This window comes from Galendromus occidentalis, unplaced genomic scaffold, assembly GCF_000255335.2.
Source record: "Galendromus occidentalis unplaced genomic scaffold, Mocc_1.1 scf7180000077174, whole genome shotgun sequence".
In the NCBI taxonomy this organism is placed as follows: Eukaryota; Metazoa; Arthropoda; class Arachnida; order Mesostigmata; family Phytoseiidae; genus Galendromus; species Galendromus occidentalis.
In genome coordinates this window covers 80482-98995 of record NW_003805162.1, presented here as the reverse complement: position 1 = coordinate 98995, position 18514 = coordinate 80482, and the positions used below count along the sequence as shown (strand labels likewise).

Sequence of the window (18514 nt, the reverse complement as noted above, 5' to 3'; positions counted from 1 at the left end):
CGGGTCGACGATCGCTCGCTGCTTCGTTCGCAGCTTTCCCTTTCGACGCGATTCTTCCTGAACGCCGTTCGGGATGCGTAAGACCTTTCCGAAGTCTTCGGCAAAGTAAGCGTTACGTAATCGACATACGCGGGAGTTTTCCGTTATGATAACATGCCGCTCCTATGGGGCATCCTATTCCTATAAAGCTGCGGTGCAGATCCTCCTCCGTCCTCAGTACTCCCTCGAGCATTTTGGGAACAACTTCCTCTAACTGAGTTTCTGTCTGAGGGACCGCACTCAGCGGCTTGATTCGTCCTGTGGGTCCCTTCGAAGACAATGGTGGATCTTCGTGATACGTTCCATGAAGCGATTGGGAAGATTTGTCAAAAGATTAAAATAAGCTTTTCCGTCGTTCGGCACGCCACGGCGCCAACATTCCACAAATCGGATAGCCCAGCGACGAGCAGCATACCGAAGAGAATCGCACGATCTCTTGAGCCTTACACGGAAACGTCACCGACAGTCGTGGAAGACAAGAGTCGTCAATCTATCCTTCAGCATATCTCGACCCGGCGGACCGAATACTGTTGAAGTTTAGGACATCCATTCTGGGAGCGGAACTCTCTGGTTTTCGGAAGTTCCACTTGCGCTCCTTGGCTGAGGGAGCTAGATTGCTCTTCCGGATCCTGAGATTGAGGGAATGGATCTTCATTCCCGGCCTACAATGAGTCAAGCTTGCTCTGGGGGCGATTATTCGAATGGTTGACGACTTCCGTGAGCTGGTCGAGAAGCATCTCGCCATCGAATCCAGGTCGCTCAAGCTCTGACGTCAGAAGGAGGGTGGGGGGAGGGGGTCTTCCCGAGCGCAATGAAATGTGATTGAATCTCAATGAATGAAAGCTGAATCCTGAATGGAGGATATTGGAACGATTCCAGACGGAGGGAATGTGAAATGTTGCAGGGTCGTATCGCATCTCTACTTGGAGATCAAGAGCCGATTACGACTCTGAAATCAGGGATGTTCGAGCTGAGTAGACATGGATTGCGCGGAGTGAGACGAAACGAGCCCGAGCTGCCTTCTGGAACCCGAGTGCCCGCGCCCCATTAGGGACATGGTGCGAAGACTCACCCGTAGTCGTTTGCCGGTCGAGACCTAATCGAGGACACACTCACAGACCCTAGCTTCGCACAGATCGTCGACCCGTCGACTCGGAAAGATAAGGTCCGGGCGAGATGCGACCGAAAGCTAAATGTATCTGATCCTGAAGAGCATCCGCATTTATCGTGGACGTACGCCGAAAATGAACAGGGGACATAACTCGAGGTTGAAAATACGATTTATTTGCGAGAATCGACTGGTTGGGAAAAACTTCCTTAGTTCGTTCCAGGGTCGCTCGCTGTGAATTGCGGAACTCACTATATGAATGGAAGTGGGTCATCTCCGTGTCGCAAATTCGTATACTCCATCAGTTCCGCGAAAGTCTGCTCTCTTAACGACATCCTGAATGATTACGCACACAAGACCAGCAAACTCAATGACTGACGTATCTAATTTGCTTAAAATGAGAGGAATATACTTTTCACGGTTTCACAGCTCAGTGGATGATGATAATCGATTAACGGATGAGAAGGTCCCGGAAAGGGCACAAACGAGAACAGCGTGTATTCTCTTGATTTAGCGCAAAACATTCGTCGTGATTTTGGGGGCGCATACCGAGCCAACGGAGTACCATCGCCCAGAGCTCGCGATGGCCTAGCCATACTCATTCGTCAGCGACCGATAGATTTTATTTATCTTCGCACCACTCGTTTTCCTTGCGAACTTGTTCTTGCTCTGCCGGATTGAAGTCGTTCGGGATGTTGAATTGCTTCCGGATATCTTCTGGCGCCTTGCCTTTGATCATGTTGGCGACTGTTTTGCATGTGACGTCAAGCAACGCTTTGATATCAAGGTAGTTAGCCGCGAGAATCAACTCGAACAGGGTTCCTTGGTCAACTTTTAGGAAATCTGCGTCCCAGGACGGTATATCATCGGTTCGTTTCTCTTTGGTTTCATCTTCTTCCTGCGGTGGGGGATCGTCTTTGTGGTAGGTAGCCCATTGAATGACTTTCCTCAGGATGGTCGCCGTCACATTCGGAAGCGGCACCGGCTCATCGTCATCTTCGTCCATGCCAAGATCCTCAAGCATCGTTTTGATCGTGACTGATGCCTTCGCGATCTCCACATCGACCTCAAAAACTTCGCCATCGCTACTCTGCAATTTGATGGTCGGCATTTTCGGAAGTTTCCCTCGGAGAAGGTTTCGACTCACGAGTGTGGAATCTTCAGCTGCGAGATCCGCAAACAACTGCACCGTAGCCCACGAGCCCGATTCGTTCCGCGAGACACACACAAAAGATAAAAGTTTACTGCTCCACTTCTTTCTGTTGAGATGTGATGTGATCCACTCTTTCGTTCGCGTTGCTTAAATGAGCAGGAATCAGCCCTCGACACACAGCGAGGGAGAGGGCGTGTCTGGGACCACTGCGGATTCGAAAGCTCGGGCGCCCCTCCGCACAGAGCGCTCCACGAATCATTCGCACGCAAATCGTCTGAGATTGTCGAGTGGAGAGATCTAATGAACTCAAGCTCGAGGAAAGCGTCGATTTTCTCAATATGCAGAGCGAAAGACATCGATAGTCCCCCTTCAAAGCTGAGGAATGCGGAGACACCCGGTCAGAGCGGGGATCGACCGCACTCAATGACGGGTTTTGAAATTTTCAAGACTTGGATGGCGATCCTCTAATTGTGCATCAAAGTCGCATCGCTTAGCCAGAGCATGTGATCTACGGGTTCCAGTACCGGACGTTATCGACTCCGAACGGGGACATCGGCGTCGCCTCGTCTCTTCGGGTTAGAACTATGTATATCATCAGCCTCCCCCACGGGTATAAAAAATCAGGCACAAAAGGTATTCATCTTAGGCGGCTATATGTACAGTAACAGATATGCAGACAGCTCGAGGACGACGTCATCACGTGATCACAAAGGGGTCTCTCTGAGTCGGAGAGCATCAAACTTCAGGTTTCTTTGTCAGAGATGCGATTATGTGCTTGTTTTCCTCATTACCCTCGACCAAGTTCCTTAACGCTAGAACGATCCATTGAGTGATGAAAGGATTCCTCGCGTCCAGGCAGCTCATGTCGCACAGGAGTTCGATCCCGTTGAAATCTCTGCGAAAATTTTCCACAATCATTCGAGATCAGCCACCTTCTTGGAGCGGCTGGAAATGATCACTCGCCTATCGGACTCAATGATGAGCCTACCTGACTGTATCTTGGTTTCGCTTATCCTTGTAACACATATTGCCGATCAATCGAACCAGATCCCTCTTTAGGCCGAAGTAGGGATGGTCGAATATATCTTCCTGCGAGAAGCATGCATGTGAACTTCACGTAAGCGGAAAGGACTTATCCCAAGAATAGCTCCGAAATACATACGATGTTCGGTCTCCTAGGTCTTAGCCGATAGAGGTATCTATGAAGTTTACCTTGTTCCCGGCCAACGATCCGAAGTCCGATCTTCGATCTAAATCTGTCGTACTATCTTCTCTGAGAGCGTGCACACTCCGGAGACACTCAATGGTCATGATCAGGAGCTCGAGGTCCTTCGTGACGACTCCTTGCGGGTCTCGCAGAGATGACAGCGACAGAATGGTGATGAGCTGTAAAAGGCGCCTTCAGACACATCATCCTCTCGACCGTATATCAATGGGGGCATGAATGCTAACCTTTACGAAGAGGATTTCCATCGCCGGGGGATCCCGATGATCAGAAGTCTTCCTCATGCTTCCGATATGATTCTTCACTCTTTCGATGCAAAACTCCAAGGATTCTCTCGGCAGTGTCGGAACTTCGGACTCCGGATCAATTTCTGTCAGCTATAGATCACCAATGTTATAATCCTGTAATTATCACAGACTCTCCGCACTCCGGTCATCCGCGCTTCCAGCTCACCTCTTCTGATATCAGATCCATTAGAAAACACTGTGTCGAGACGTCTAGTCCGTCGAAGTGTGCGCTGAAGAACATCGGACTCATGACAAACTTCTTGAGGAGGGAAAGCGCATCCCTATCGGAATTATCGAGAGTTCTCCGAACCAAAATCCGAGTAAACTCGACGAAGTCATCTCGCTTGACGAAATCTGAGCAATTCATATCGTTCTCGAGGAGGTGACAAAGAACGATGACAGCGAGTGAAACGAGCTTTTCATGCTGGAAACAGGAATTTCAGAGGATAAGGAGCATGATTCTTGGATTCCATTCCCCCGAGATGGACCGTTGGGTTCTGAGTATTCGATGGACACGCATCAAGGACGGTGCCGACTGCTCACCGGACACCGTAGAACCTGCAACAGTGGTTCTCCCTCGCTCGGCAGCAGAATAGGATAGAGACTCCGAGACGTATTTCGGTCACTCGCCATGGAATTTGCGAAGTACTGCAGCAAGCGAAGATAGCAAGCGACCGGTAGCTCGTCAAGCGAGCCGATCAGTGGTTTCGCAAAAACCTGGAATCAAGAATATCTTCGTGTCGAGAATATCGCAAACGACAGTGATTTCTTCGCAACGGGGAGCTCAGAAGAATCCCACCTCCGGACGAATCAATGGTCTATTTATCAAACAGCGTCGCGTAAGCGGTAAACGCTCTCACCGTTTGCGCCAATGTTTCGTTCAGCGGCGAATGGTTCAGATCATTTCTCAGATCTTGCATGAACGGGACGATGTTCCGCACTAGAGCGAGCAACTCATACAGAAGATCAGAGTCTCGCTCCTCGACGATGATATCTACTATCTGTGCGATGTCGTTCATCGAAACTTCAATGATCGAGACATCGCGTTGAGTGATCTGAAACTTTCACCATATCAGCGTCTGCCATTTAGCCCTCCTTGAGTAACTTCGGTAAAGTCTGCCCGGATCCTCACAATCTGCCCGGAGCCTCACTCACCCTTCCGGAAATCGAACTTGATAGTCTGCGGAGCTCACGGCTGAGTTCTTCATGAGAGGCATGATTGTCCTCCAAAATGGAACTCAATGTCTGAGACGACGACATGATCGACCACACGAGCTACGTTTCCTTCTTTTAGCCCGAGCAAAGCTCTCACCAGAGTCTCTCACGGATCTTCGCGCTCACAGAGCCGACTGGTACAGATGAGCCACATGTCGGCCTATCCATAGAAGCTTCGCTGGGTAGGATGATTCAATAGTTCGCTCATTTCTCCAGGTCCATAAGCGATGCAGATTGATTGCAGAGTCTCCGCACATCCGAAATTTTGTGTTGATCCGCTGTTTCCTTCGATGGGATAGGCTATAATGGTGTTCTTGGGGAACCAAAGGATCTATCATCGCGCTCTAAAGTAAACATATCCTCTCCCCCCGAAACACGTGCGGATTGTTTTCGTGCCGAGTGTTCCACCTATCATTCAAGGAATTCGGGCCGTCCTATCTTCGTGTCAGGCTTAAATTCGCCAATCGGCGCACAACGATCGGTAGGTCGTTTCGACTGTGGTTCTCGGGGTCGAGAATAGTTCTTACTCGCCGTCAACGTCGCGCGACCTGATCTACGTCTTGTAGACTCGCCTCCGTGATCGATAAAAATTCGAATCGCCGGTGAGCGAACGGGAAGTCTCATACTTCTTCGAGCAGAAAAAGTTATCTTCCCAGATCATGTCGGCGGACATCGATGTAAGGTTATTCAGCAGTCGCAGTCGCTCGAAAAGCCTCGCAGATGAAAGTGAATTCATGGGGACCCGGGCGAAGATCGTAGTCTCTCCAGGAACGACAATCACAACGGACGGGGGATTCATGAGGTACGAATATGAATCTGTGAGGACCCGTTTACACCACAGAGTTTGTAGATGAGCGCATGATCCTTGTCATGGATATAGGTTGGTGAGCGCGTCCACATCCATGATTTAAAAGAATGGGAGCACTCTCGATGACTAGGATCTTCCTCGAATAGGTACCTCACGATCATTTTCTCGAATACCAATCGGTTCGGGAAATCCCCCGCTCCGAATTCGAAAGCGAACATCGAGTTCTAAATTGAGCCAAAATCCCCAGGGGACACGGAACCTATTTGGAGGATGAGAACGGTCTCCTGTCAGCTGTCGCTGGTGTGGTGGAGAAAGTAAACAAACTCATCACGGTTCGTCCACTGAAGACACGGTCAGTATTCCAACTTCGATAGATAGAGTCGATCCTTTACTCACGGAGGCATGCTACGACTTACGAATTGCGTGCTGTGTGTGAAATGATTTCGACTTGCGAACGTCGACATGAACACTTCCGAAATGTATTGATCATCGCCCATAGAATGAGTGATTTCAATCCGCGTCGCATAAAGCCCGTTTAAATCGTGTCAAACGAGACCCTCCGGTCAAGGAGAATCCTCGAATGAAAATGAATTCGTGACGGAACTCATTTAAATTCGAACGATCTTCCGGAACGGATAACGTCTATGAGTCGAGCTTCGACTTCATCGTTCACCGAGCGGACGTGAGGGGAATCATGGAGATCGTCAGTGTATCTTATTGAAGTTCTTCGCAGATATAATCCAGAGGTCGGTGACGTCGTGGTGGGTCGCATAGTCCAAGTTTGTCAGAAGCTGTGGAAAGTTGATGTCGGCGGGAGACTTTACGCTGCGCTACATCTTCACTCAGTCAACCTTCCTGGCGGAGAATTGCGGAGAAAATCTATCGAAGACGAGCTATTGATGAGTCAATACCTCATCGACGGAGATCTTGTATCAGCCGAGGTACTTCTGAATTCTTCCGAAGATCGTCGGAATCTATATATTGCCTATCCATACCAAGTCCCGTCATCCGGACGACGACCACATCCTGCTCAATATTTAATGCTGTCCCTACCCTAGGTTCAGAATGTCGGCGTTGATGGTGCTGTGTCGCTCCACACTAGGAACCTCAAGTATGGCAAACTCGGCCAAGGCAGCCTGGTTCAGGTTTCCCCATCTCTAGTGAAACGATGCAAAACCCACTTCCACAATCTTCCAAACGGAGTCCATCTTGTAATAGGTGAATAGGCCACGACGTTCCTCATGATGAGGGGCATCGAAACCCGGAAGATGGCGATTTATCGACTCGGGTTTGACGAATCTAGAGTTTCAGGTCTGAACGGATTCCTTTGGATAACGCATGAAGGCGAAGCCGAATCTTCTCACTTCGCGCAAAACTTGGAGCGGGTGGATTATCACACGAGAGAGAGCATCTGTCGAACGCGGAACGTCATCATCAGTCTATCTAGGTGAGTACGTCGCGCACCATCGCTTCCGAGACTCGCCGCTATGGTTCCGAGCCAAGGAGTATTCTTCCCTTCCAGGTACAACATCATGCTTTACGATACCACCATATTGTACGCATACGAGATATCGACGGATTACTCTATCGCCCAACTCTTGAAACCCGAAATCCAGATGGAAGTAGCGCATCTCACTCGACAAAAGCTCCAGCTGGAAGGATAGTCACCCTCTATGCTGCAGGATTCCACGGGGGAGTCGGAGGATATTTCCTTCAGAGAAAGCGTACCTGACAACGACTTCGCCCGTGTAGAGTGATGCCGTCCTGTTTCTCCTCTGTGATGCAGATATCGATACGCAATTCAGTCGCAAACCCTTCATACGAACGCATACAGTTCACGTCACAGACAGGACCAAGTTTCAGGGGGGCTTGACATCGACCAGAGTCGCAGTAAAGATGTTCTTTGAATTATTAAATTGTCTTTATTCGCCCAAAAACGTTAACTACTATACAGAGCTCTCGCACCAATGTTAAAACGGGCCATAATTGTATCTCCCCGTTTCCAGCCCTAACTGCTCCGGATCTCGTTTCAGAGATTCGAAACGCGTTACAACAATACGAAAACCTTCACGGGAAGGATGAATGGGTCAGAAAGCTAGCGATGATCTGCATTTTGTTGTAAATGCCGATTGCTCCGACATAATGTCAGATGCAGTGCGAGAGAGAAACTAATTTCGTTCCTCAATGAATCCCAAGCTTCAATATGGTCACATTGGTTGGCAATCGGTTGCTTCGCGACTGTGGAAGCAAAAAGCTTACCTACTGCCCCTACTGTTTTATGAAAATAGTTAAATGCAAAGTTGTCCATACTGCGGTTTCTATTAGGTGATTGGAAGCTTTAAAAGCGAAGTTTCCGCCCCATCGAAATGTTGTGGCTTCCGAAGCGGTTTGCGAGCTCTCGAGCTCGAGTCAATAAGCTACGTATCGATTATCCTGGCACTCTCGGCTCCATGGCGGACGCTTCTGTTCTGCTGGCGGCGAACGGCCGATTCTTCAGACGCGCGAGCTGAGTGGAGAAGTTGATGGATGGATAGATCGTAGAAGCGAACCGTCGGTAGGTCGAGGAGAACGAGAGCTCCGGTAGGCTCCACATCAAACTTCGAACAAGCACTTCTCACCGGGCCTGAATCGACTACAAATTTGAAGCGTTGCTGCACGTCGATGGCGATGGTGATGATTCACCCCTACCGTTGTTATGACTCTGCTGAGATGCGCGCTCGATGTACAAGTTCAGGAGGCGCAGCTGCAAAGCATAAAACATGTAATTTCCACTGATGACGACTGTTCGATCATCAAAAACGAGGAATAAGCTCCGCTTATCGAGCCCGTGAATAAGAAGTTCCATTGTCAGTAACACGCTCACCTTGCAGCCCGGTAGGTGACTGGTATACGGATGCATGGCGTCTTTGCCAATCTTCATGTGCATGCTCACGAGAGCGAACACAGACGCCTTTCTGACCGAAGACTCGGCATGGTCGTAGGTACGGATGAGAATGGGGCCAAGGACCGAAAGCTGCTCTCGTACTACCTCATCGGTATGATGATCAACAAACTTCTGCACGACTCGAATAGCTGTACATAACACACTGGGTTCATCTCGTGAAGTCATGGCAGTCATGACGCAAGCCGCTGCCGCTTTTGCCATGTCTTTCGGAAGAACTGTACACACCAGAGCAGACACCGACGAATCCGCCATACGTGTGACATCCTACAAGAAGAACAGAATTCGATCTCGTGAAAAACCCTCGATTTCAGGCTTTGAGGTGATGCAGTGACACCCTCGATTTCTCGGGCTCCTCCTCATTATAGACAGCCTTTCCCTTGAATTCACCTTATCTTTGTCTTTAGCAACCTGCAGAATTCGCTCAAGGGCTTGTTCAGCTACGCATCTGGTGTGTTGGGGTTGTTTGCGAATGAGTTCTGTCAAACTCTTAAGAACATGAAACTTGATCCCTGATTCCTCCTCCAAGTTCGATATCAGAACGCGAAAAACAGATCGGAAGTGCACCTCAGTCTCCCAGAGGCTAGGTTCCTGGAATCGTTCAGAAATGGCAGAGCGTTCATGGAATTTCAAAATCGCGAATGTATCTGAGCTGACCCTATGAGTCTCGGCCATGGGCGATCGAAGCCACCGAAATCTTGACTTCGAAACTGACCTTCAGTAGAATGTGCAATTCGGCGAGGGCCGATCGCTTCTGTTCCGAGGAATTCATCGGGCTCGCGAGGAGTTGTACGCAATGATTAAGTCTCTCCGAAGCTGATCCTTTGCCGTATCCGACAGTAGTCTCGGATTCCGTAGTCTGCAAGACAGACGATGTTAGATTCCACTGTTCCATGCCGTGATCGATCTTGAAGTACCGCGGTAAAGCACCGAGTCGGGAGCGCCCCATGTCAGTGAAGAGACTTTCTCGTCAACCCATCCATCGCGGAAGAAGTACCTTCTTTCTCAAATTGCCAGAGTGGTCCTCAAGCGGTCTTAGTTTCGAGTTCTAGAAAGATAATTATTTCTTGATTCCCGTCTCTCGAGTCCCACCGCGAAAACCAAGCATGTATCAAGATGAGCCATACGATCTCGGGCTCTGACCGGAAACTACCACGAGGCGGGGGAAGGTTCCCTGCATCGTCTCATGGAAACTCACCCCGAAGGTGGGTTTCGATGTAGGATTTGCCCTCAGATTCTCCGTGTTTTCATCCTCGAATGATCTTTGAGGTGACGACGTCAAATTCGGAGCTTCCTCGGATCTGAGACCGGTGATCGAAGATGATGTTCGGCTGTCGGGACTCCCGAGAGATGCTTGACTGGCGCTCTCAGGGTTGGAACCGGCAAATCTGGGAAAAAAATATCCTCGTAGAGAGATTCGATACTTCAATGAGCTCCGTCCCCACCTCACCAGAGTGAACTTACGGTTTAGCGAAAGAGCTCTTCAATTGGCTCTGAATCACGTCAAGAGCGGTTCGTTGGAAGTCCGGAGCCATCTGATTTATGACCGTGGAGAAATAAGGCGTTTTGACTTTATACAAGGACACAATGACTTGACGCGACTTCTGCTGTAAATCGGGGTGTCTAAGGTCTCCAGCCCAGTTTGTGATCTTCAACAGCGTATCCCTCATATTCGGGTCGTTAGCGGGAAGATCCGACGAGTCCATCATTCCGGTCAACGCCTCCAAATAGTTGAGAACTTGAAGTTTGACTTTGGCTGAACTCGATGAATGAGCCGGGTCGTTCAGAAATCGTGTGATCACCGTGAATTGGTCTTGTCGAGGGAAGGTCTCCCTGATCAAATCCATAGTGCGACCGATCTTCGTCATCACTGAGCCCAGCAGATCTTGGCCGCTTTTGATGAAGAGCTTTGTCAGCAAAATGCTCAAGAATCCGATGCGATGCAGGTCGCTCGAGTGAACGGTTATCAGCTCGTTTAGGGTGTCCAGAAACAGCGAGAACACCTGCGAATACACACGTTGAGACATTCTAACTCGGAACTCAATGGAGATCGCGCAAATCTCTCCCGCACCATAACTCCCGCGCATGTCGGGAACGACGCGACGGACGAACCTTGGTATGGGGATCCATGAACATTTTGGTCAATGTCTGTGTCACTTTTTGAAGGTCAGGATCGCTCAGGGCGTGAGATTGATTCCGGAGTAGGCACAATAGACCCTGTAAAATGGACTCCATCCTATGTCGGGTGTACACCTCCTCAAGAAACGAAAATTCCCCGATTCGAATGTTCCACGGCTTCTTTGACGAAGTGTCGGAACTCACAGCTAGGCCGTCTTTCCTGTCCGACCAATGAACTGAAGCGAGATTCGCGAGAATCTCAGGAACGTCGTCGTGTCGGAACGATCGATCAGAGGCTACGGAAGAGGCATCACTATCTTCTCTCGAATATCCGAACGAGTGCTGCCTGCCGAACGATGATAACGGCGACCGGATCTATCGAGGGAGAAGGATGTCCCGAATGAGCAAGGCGTTTTCCGCATCGAGCGAGAGCTCAGGCACTAATCAACTCGGAGAAAGAGCGAGGACTCTCGTCTCTGCCTCCTATTGGTCCGTGCGGAGGTAGACCGGAAATGGAGCAGTAACTCAACACTCACCGTAGTGGAGCCGAGAGCTTCTGCCATCCGTTCCTCAGCTTCTCGAGAATTTCGCAAAAGTTTCTCAGCCGCGGTCGGTGTTGACGGTATGATCGTTACTGGCTCGCGGCGGCCACTGTACCTGGAAGTCGGAGTGTGACAATCGAGGATCCCATTCTCATTGATGCGTTAAGACAGTGTTTTCTAAACCCTCTGATGGTCTGCCGAAAATTTTCGATTCCTCCCGAACTCGAGTTCAGTCTCGGGTTTCCAGGCAGCCTCTTTACCCTTTTCGGTAAGATTCGATGGTTTTGCGGACGTAAAAGATTATAAATCGGATTATAGCATAGAAAACGATGTCGTGGGGTTCCGAAGAGCCTCTGAGGAGTCCGCGGGTAGAAAAGTTTGGGAACTACTGCGTTAAGAAAAGACTTGTATGCGCATGACGCTTGCGGGCCCTCTGATTCGCCGCCCCAGGTCATGAACCAGAGGCTCACCTTGACAATGAACTCCTACGACGGCGCTGCGTTTCACTCAGCGCGGACGATGACGATTGAGATCCTATGGATCTGAGTGGAGAAATGAGATATTAGATCACAATTTCTACTGACGAGGAGCCGAGCTGCTGACGAGCGGATCCATTAAGGGTGATGCTCGATCTGAAACTATCGAGACACAGACCTTGACGGCGATGGGTCCCTTGACGTCGCCATCGGTATGCGGGACCTAGACGGAGTTCGCCGGCTTTCAGCGCTACCGTACCCGTAGGTGGCGTAACTCCATCGCGACGACGGTGAAGCAGATCGCGAGTTTGCTGGAAAATTCGAGGATAAGCATCTAGGCACCTCTGCTCATCCTTGTCTGTTTACCCAACAGCGAGACATAAGCCGGAAGGGATGCTGCACTCACGCTGAGACTGCGACACCTGTCTTCCTCTACTTTGGGGAGTCCGCTCCGGAGACGTCACCGCGGAACATACAGATTCCGTCCTAGCCTTAGCGGCTGACCTCGCTGTAATATCGTCGACGGACCATTAAACACCAGATAGCTTTCTGCGATCGGATTATCTCTGACATAGATAACGATCTGTGCTTCAAAACCCAAATGCACAAGCCGGAACTCTCATGGGGCTCTACTGAAAACACTGAGCGAGAGACAACAGTCGATGCGGAATGATTATAACGAAGATTTTCCGACTTTTCGCTTCGATTATAGGGTCAAGCTGCCAGGGACGCCGAACCCGTTTAGGACGGTGGCTGGGGATTTACTTCAGGGTGCAGATATGAATTAATCTAAAGCATGCCGAAAAGCGGACCGATATTTTCCGGGTCGAGGAAACATTCAGGATGATTCCCCACTTTGTGGAATATGGCGTTCAGACCCATCAAACCTCAGCAGATTCTTCAGTCGATTAGATACACCAGAGTGCAGTGGGAGGGTAGTCGAAATCATCTTTTGTTCCTGTATTGCCTGCGAACGATGCTCTTTCGTGCGTTCATTGAACTTACGTAAGGATAATCCACTCCCGGCTGCGGTCATTCCGTATCCATAACCAGAGGAAGGGGTTTTGACGAGAGCTTTGAGACGGGAAGACTTTGCCGCAGCCATATCAATGGCGCTATTTGCTCGCCTCTGTTGAGCGGATGCGGCCGAAAAAACTGGTTGAGGGACTGGGGAAATAACGAGCAGGTAGGGAAAAAACGAGCTTCATGCCAACAACGACCATTCATTTGTACTTTGATGATTCATCTTACAGCCAGATAGTTATTTTATTCTACAAGAGGGCTGATGACACTCGGGTGCAGCAATGCATGTGCATGCTACTCACGTCTCGATGTTTGCGTTGGATACTGTGTCCGAGACCCCGCGGCGTTCCTCAATGATTCCATGGAATTGCCGTGCGCGGTACGACCGCGGCTAAGGTTGTTCAACGATGACGATGACGAGGAGTTCGACATCCCTGCACGGAGAAAGCATTCGAAGAGATCGGTGTGACACGAGCAACGAGTTGGAGTTCGGTCACATAACGACGGGGTGGGGAAACTAGCGGTTCGAACCGGAAACTTTGAGGCCAGCAAGAACTGTAACTTAATTTAGAGATCAAGACAATTTACCTCCGTAGCCTCCACCCATTTCTCCGTGTAACATCTTCTGCTTGTTCGAATCCAATGAGAACAATAGAGAGTCCGCCTGTGCTTTAAAATGCTCTGCAAAGGCCCAGAAAGCCTTGCGGCAGTGTGATCTAAAAGAAAAAGTAATTTTCAGGACGATGCGATTCACCTGCCGAACGATGGCTCAGGAATCCTCCTGACCGGCATCGGTGTCCCATTTGAACGGAGCACGTCGTTGAAAAATTACCTCGCTTCCTGGTCCGCATCGGACAGCCCCGCTCTTATGGCTTGTTGCAAGATTGCGATATGCCTCTCGAGCGTGAATGTTGGCCAAAGTATCAACATTTCATACAGGAATTCAAAACAATGTCGTCGGAGATCCCTGTTTTTCGAACTAAGATTCTGGATGACGACCGGAACAAGTCTCTGCGAGTGTACGTTCTTCAGAATGAAGTGAATACAAACTACGCCCGAAGTGGACATCACCTGCAAGACAATCGTCAATTAATGGAGACGCTTTTTCGACCTATGATCGATGAGGAGACTGGACGGGGAATTTCGCACTCACTTTCACAGTAGCACCCATGAGCAAGATGAGTGATGGAAGCAGCTGCTCGCAGAGTCGGTCCATTTTTGTGCTGAGCTGAACGCAGAGGTACCTTCGGACAGAATTAATTAGAAGAAAGCGTCTACGAGTCACGAGGAGTGTTGCGGAGGATGATTCAAGGGATGCGAGTCGATGGCAGCACTGTTCGTACTGCTCAGAATCAAAAGAATAATGTACTTACGAGATAGTTATGCAGGCTTCACGGACAATTTGCGACCTCAGATCTTTCACGCAACTCTGCAGGGAGCTCTCGAGCGTCTTGAGAGCCGGGAGAAATTCGTCATAATCCTTCGCGCCAGCGATCACGAGACTTCTTATCATTCTTAAAGCATTCAGCCTTTTTTCCCACTCGACATCGGCGTTCGAAATTGTTGATCTGATATTTGACAAATGCTGTTCCAACTCTCTCGCGGAGAATACGTTTATCCTTGGCACGTCCGAGAACGCTTCAATGAAGCTTTCTTCGTCGACGGAACCCGCGGGTCCGGCTGACTGCGTCTTGGGCTTAGCCGTGGCTGAGCTCTTGCTGGCCAATGCCGATAGAGCCGGCTTCTTCGCAGACACAAGAGGTTTCGTCTTCGGTGCGACACGATCGGGCTCATCCCCGCCCGGCGTCTCTGCAAGCGAATACAGCAGCTGCTCGGGATTCTTGTGCGGATCATTCGTAGTGGCTCCGACTGGGAATCTCTAAAAATTCTCACCTTGTGTGGGTGATACGAGCATTTCTCCGTTTTCGATGGCTTTATCGAAACGTTCGATAAGCGCTTGGAGTCTGAGAATATTCGATTCGTGAGATCGACGGCCTTGTCTCAGGCTCTGTCTCCCCATAGCCTGATGGTCTCCCAGATCATGACTGAAGTTGAACAAAAATGGCCGACCGAGAAGGAAACTCACTTGTTGGGATGGATGGCGTATTTCCTCTGGAGATCGTGTCGTAACTTATCACCGACGTATCTATAAATGACTACCAGAGTAGTCATAGCTGTGTCTCGAACCTGGAAGGAAATATATGCATATTTTCGCATCGGCAGAGTCTTTCCCTGGATTCAAACAAGAGGAAGTAATGGAATTAGAAGATCGGATAACCACAAGAAAACAGACCTGAGCGTTGGGATCGTCCATGAGCTTACAGATGGACGGAATGAACTTTGAGATGGTTAAGCACGATGCCGTGTATCTTTACGGAGAAAAGGGGGAATTTAAGTTCACTAGGAGGCTCAAAATCCTTTGCCTTATGCAGGATGGAATAGTCATCGAAGTCATAATCATCTAACAGTCATCTAAATCTTGTACCTTATGACGGTGTCTTGCATGAGCAGCAGAATTTCCTCGCGAACTCGGAAGTTCTTATGTGTATACGCGCTCGTGAGCCTGTCTAGAATGTATTGGGGTGATGTCACCTGAAACAACAGAAGAAAACGTAGCAGCTAAGGGGATGGAGAAGCTCCACCGACGCTCGGAGCCGTGATTTGTGACGTACACTCACCTCCATCATCTTGTTGAGCAGATCGGCGTTCGTGTCCCGTATCAATTCTTTAGCGTCCCCCATGCGGTCGGTACAGGCGGGTAGAACCGAAGAAATATACGGCCTAAAATCCTCGCGGAGTCTCACGACGATTCTCGAGAGGATCTCTAAGCCGTTCTGCTGGATCTTCGAGTTGCTACTGCCCAACCTGAGGAGGCATCGCAACTTGTATTCCGAGGCGCGTCGTCTCTGGTCGCATGTGTCGAGTTCATTCAATTGCTTGAGCGAAAGAATTCCATTGGGAAAAATGACTTACCAGCTGACGAGGCCATCGATGAGTGCACCTACATCCTCGCCTTGCAGAGAATGGCTTTCGTTGTCCACCCAATTCAAGAGATCTTCTCCGATCTTCAATTTCAAACGGATATCCTGCTTGCCCATCTGTGTGATCCACGGTTCGAGCGCTCCGCCCTCCATCGTTCCGGCAGGAAGGCTGCTACAAAATATATGGCAGCAATATTAATGTGGCCGAAAGCTAGGGCGTGCCATGCATGCTCTGTCCAGATTTCACCGGCAACTGGATGGTTCGCCTACGAATGCTACCGATTGGGCACCTGAACTCTGGACGAACACACTCATGACTTTCAAATCATCGTATCGGAGACACCGTAATACGTGGAAACCCACTAATCTTCACGATACAGTCCGGCAAAAAGCTGTGGGAGCTCACTCGCACTTGCAAGAGTAGTACACCAATGGTGACTAACCCGCATCCTGATCGGGAAGGAATCATCCGAGGAAAGTCTAGCGAGGCTCGTAAGGCCCATGAGACGGGATCTCGTCAAATTAGGAAGCTTCATTTCGAAAGCTTGAATGTTTTGGATAAAACATTCCAACCTTGAGGCGGCCTTCGGCACATCACCTGGTTCACTCACCCAGTCACGACCATTCGGATTCACTTGACTGACAAAAGGACGTTCATATTGCCATCTCATAGAGGTACGACGAGACCGAATTAGAACAATATGAATATTGCTTCCGTAAATTTCCCTCTGAGCAAATCAGTTCTTCTGAGCAAACCGGCCAAGGTTATGACTGCTGTCATTTCCACAGCGGTACTCGCTTGGACCTCGTTAGTATCCCCATCTGAGGATCCCGGCTGCCTCACAGAGTATCTATGAAATAATCAAGCGACAAATTCAACGGTAGAACTCACCTCGCTTCTCCAAAGAATCGACGGTTCTAGTGAATGCCTATTTTGGGATCCAACCTTTTGGATGGATTCAGAACTTTCATGCGTGGGAGCCGCTCTTTGCATTTAGTTTGGGAACATTGCTGCTGACTTCGTCCATCGTTGCATTATTCAAACAAAACTTCACAAACTCGACGGGTACAATATCGACACTGATTTCACAAATACCCAGTACCGGACGGCACCTCCCTATGTGCTATTGCTCGCTCCAGTACACTGTCTGAACTCTCCGCGCTCTAAACGACAGATGCTTGGATCGGTGGTAGTGGTGAGGAGACTCTACTACTCAGACGGTAGCAACATGGCGGGTTTCAACAACAAACAATTCGGCGGAAACTCCGGGTGAATCATACAGTCGGAGCTCAGTCCGGTCGGACGAGGTGGCCTGATCTGGCGTTGGTGATCTCCGATGATGCTTGCCGATTTTGCGTAGCATCGGAATATGGAAAAACAGCATCCGCTGCTTGATGAACGCCGCTACGGTGATTTCTGAGATGATTGATGCTTCGCGCTGCTAGAAAGAGCAGCGCGAACTTCCCAACGGTTACGGACAGCAACCGATTCATCCGCGGGACCGACGGGATAGAATCTATGTATATGTATCAGGAGGGCTTCTGTCGTTTCTACGGCCTCTGTCGGGGCTCTGGTCTCAGTCCATCTCTTCTTTTCTCCGACGCCTGCTTCAATACCCGACCCTGGCTCGGACTCAGTCGTCAATCGTCTCGACTTGACAGACGCAAGTTTCAATCCACTTTGATTAGGCATCATCCGATGTGAGCAGAAGGAGCCCGAGTCTCGATTCGAGGAGTTGATCCATTCCATCACGAGTGTTGCCTGTCCGGCGGCCACGGCCTCCTGGAGATCTCATTCAGTCTCTGGTTATTATCTGCCTAAAGGGGGAACATGATGAATTTCCCTGTAGAGCACGGCGAGGGATTCTTTACCGTCGACAGCAAAAGCTTGTAGGAGGATCGTTCCGCCCGGCTCAGGTCAATTTTCCCGGAAGAGGGGGAACGTACGCGCAGATTTTTCTGATTAACGGCGCTGGATATACTCCCCCCTCTTCAGATTTGTTTGAAGGGCAGAATGGCTCCGTCTATTCTGCACACCTGATCCGTATGGTCCGGTGTTCATAGTTAGCCCTCCAGACCACGTGAATCGTCATTTTAAACTCGTTCCGGGAAAAGATGTTCTTTTGAAGCCGCCAAAATTTTTCGAAATAAGGATGGAGCAGTCTAACAGTCTGTGCCCACCACACTCCTCCTCCTCCTTCCTACATGAGTAGTGTGTCTCCTCTGTGGTCGGGTTGCCGCTGCTCGGACCGTCTCTCATAACAACATATGTGTGTGTGTAGTGTGTCCCAGAAGCCGCTCTTGACAACTGGGAGGAAATGCGTGTGAGGAAGATCTCTCCTACAGGCTGACCCGCCGCGGAGGACGGAGATCTTAAAAGTCTGCCAGGTAATCAGGAGACGGAGAAATCTAGAAAAAACCTTTGGCCCTCGCTGGGATACGCCGTGCGCACAATTCCCTCGGTACGAAAATCAGCCGTCGTCTCAGTCGCGGACGCTCCACAGAGGCAATCGCTGTATCAGCTGATTGTCGTGGTGAATGCCAAGATTTCAGTCAGGGTCTTTGTATGGAGAGGTGTCTACAGGGTTGACATTCGTT

At 49.7% G+C, this 18514-nt stretch overlaps 4 protein-coding genes across 4 annotated transcripts; 1 reads left to right on the top strand and 3 right to left on the bottom strand.

Moving 5' to 3' along the window:
* Positions 1–1301: 1301 nt before the first annotated feature.
* SkpA (S-phase kinase associated protein 1 SKP1-related A) lies at positions 1302–9789 on the bottom strand. The gene is made up of 2 exons (XM_003741426.3): positions 9774–9789; positions 1302–2272 (listed from the first exon to the last, which is right to left on the bottom strand). The coding sequence occupies exon 2, from the start codon at positions 2256–2258 to the stop codon at positions 1770–1772; it is 489 nt and encodes a 162-aa protein (XP_003741474.1). The 5' UTR covers positions 2259–2272; positions 9774–9789; the 3' UTR covers positions 1302–1769.
* Positions 2948–5072, bottom strand: LOC100898547 (ataxin-10). Its single transcript, XM_003741439.1, has 8 exons — positions 4968–5072; positions 4673–4867; positions 4356–4529; positions 3979–4236; positions 3753–3902; positions 3513–3686; positions 3289–3389; positions 2948–3195 (listed from the first exon to the last, which is right to left on the bottom strand). Exons 1-8 carry the CDS (start codon positions 5070–5072, stop codon positions 3036–3038), a joined length of 1317 nt encoding a protein of 438 aa, XP_003741487.1. The 3' UTR covers positions 2948–3035.
* Positions 5451–7718, top strand: Rrp4 (exosome complex component Rrp4). The gene is made up of 6 exons (XM_003741425.2): positions 5451–5829; positions 6083–6187; positions 6569–6776; positions 6894–7053; positions 7147–7282; positions 7358–7718. The coding sequence occupies exons 1-6, from the start codon at positions 5687–5689 to the stop codon at positions 7497–7499; spliced, it is 894 nt and encodes a 297-aa protein (XP_003741473.1). The 5' UTR covers positions 5451–5686; the 3' UTR covers positions 7500–7718.
* LOC100898405 (CLIP-associating protein 1) lies at positions 7846–16933 on the bottom strand. The gene is made up of 26 exons (XM_018638776.2): positions 16809–16933; positions 15909–16088; positions 15614–15800; positions 15421–15527; positions 15229–15304; positions 15022–15122; positions 14829–14899; positions 14309–14744; positions 14089–14179; positions 13768–14006; positions 13524–13651; positions 13238–13369; positions 12918–13079; positions 12319–12420; positions 12091–12223; positions 11907–11978; positions 11431–11551; positions 11099–11269; positions 10889–10993; positions 10241–10779; positions 9975–10164; positions 9774–9824; positions 9492–9635; positions 9167–9367; positions 8699–9043; positions 7846–8578 (listed from the first exon to the last, which is right to left on the bottom strand). The coding sequence occupies exons 2-26, from the start codon at positions 16067–16069 to the stop codon at positions 8468–8470; spliced, it is 4176 nt and encodes a 1391-aa protein (XP_018494292.1). The 5' UTR covers positions 16070–16088; positions 16809–16933; the 3' UTR covers positions 7846–8467.
* Positions 16934–18514: the final 1581 nt, after the last annotated feature.

What these genes read in the sequence shown, in the direction of transcription:
- SkpA (XM_003741426.3), bottom strand. Translation starts at nt 2,258, where the DNA reads ATGCCGACCATCAAATTGCAGAGTAGCGATGGCGAAGTTTTTGAGGTC.
- LOC100898547 (XM_003741439.1), bottom strand. Translation starts at nt 5,072, where the DNA reads ATGTCGTCGTCTCAGACATTGAGTTCCATTTTGGAGGACAATCATGCC. An exon ending in ACGAAACATTGGCGCAAACG is followed by an intron (nt 4,530 to 4,672) that starts GTGAGAGCGTTT and finishes TCTTGATTCCAG; the next exon opens with GTTTTTGCGAAACCACTGAT. An exon ending in TGGATCTGATATCAGAAGAG is followed by an intron (nt 3,903 to 3,978) that starts GTGAGCTGGAAG and finishes GGTGATCTATAG; the next exon opens with CTGACAGAAATTGATCCGGA.
- Rrp4 (XM_003741425.2), top strand. Translation starts at nt 5,687, where the DNA reads ATGTCGGCGGACATCGATGTAAGGTTATTCAGCAGTCGCAGTCGCTCG. An exon ending in ACGGACGGGGGATTCATGAG is followed by an intron (nt 5,830 to 6,082) that starts GTACGAATATGA and finishes CAAAATCCCCAG; the next exon opens with GGGACACGGAACCTATTTGG. An exon ending in GTTCGTCCACTGAAGACACG is followed by an intron (nt 6,188 to 6,568) that starts GTCAGTATTCCA and finishes AGTTCTTCGCAG; the next exon opens with ATATAATCCAGAGGTCGGTG.
- LOC100898405 (XM_018638776.2), bottom strand. Translation starts at nt 16,069, where the DNA reads ATGGAGGGCGGAGCGCTCGAACCGTGGATCACACAGATGGGCAAGCAG. An exon ending in GAAGCCTGCATAACTATCTC is followed by an intron (nt 14,180 to 14,308) that starts GTAAGTACATTA and finishes TTCTGTCCGAAG; the next exon opens with GTACCTCTGCGTTCAGCTCA. An exon ending in CTGGCAATTTGAGAAAGAAG is followed by an intron (nt 9,636 to 9,773) that starts GTACTTCTTCCG and finishes TCTGTCTTGCAG; the next exon opens with ACTACGGAATCCGAGACTAC.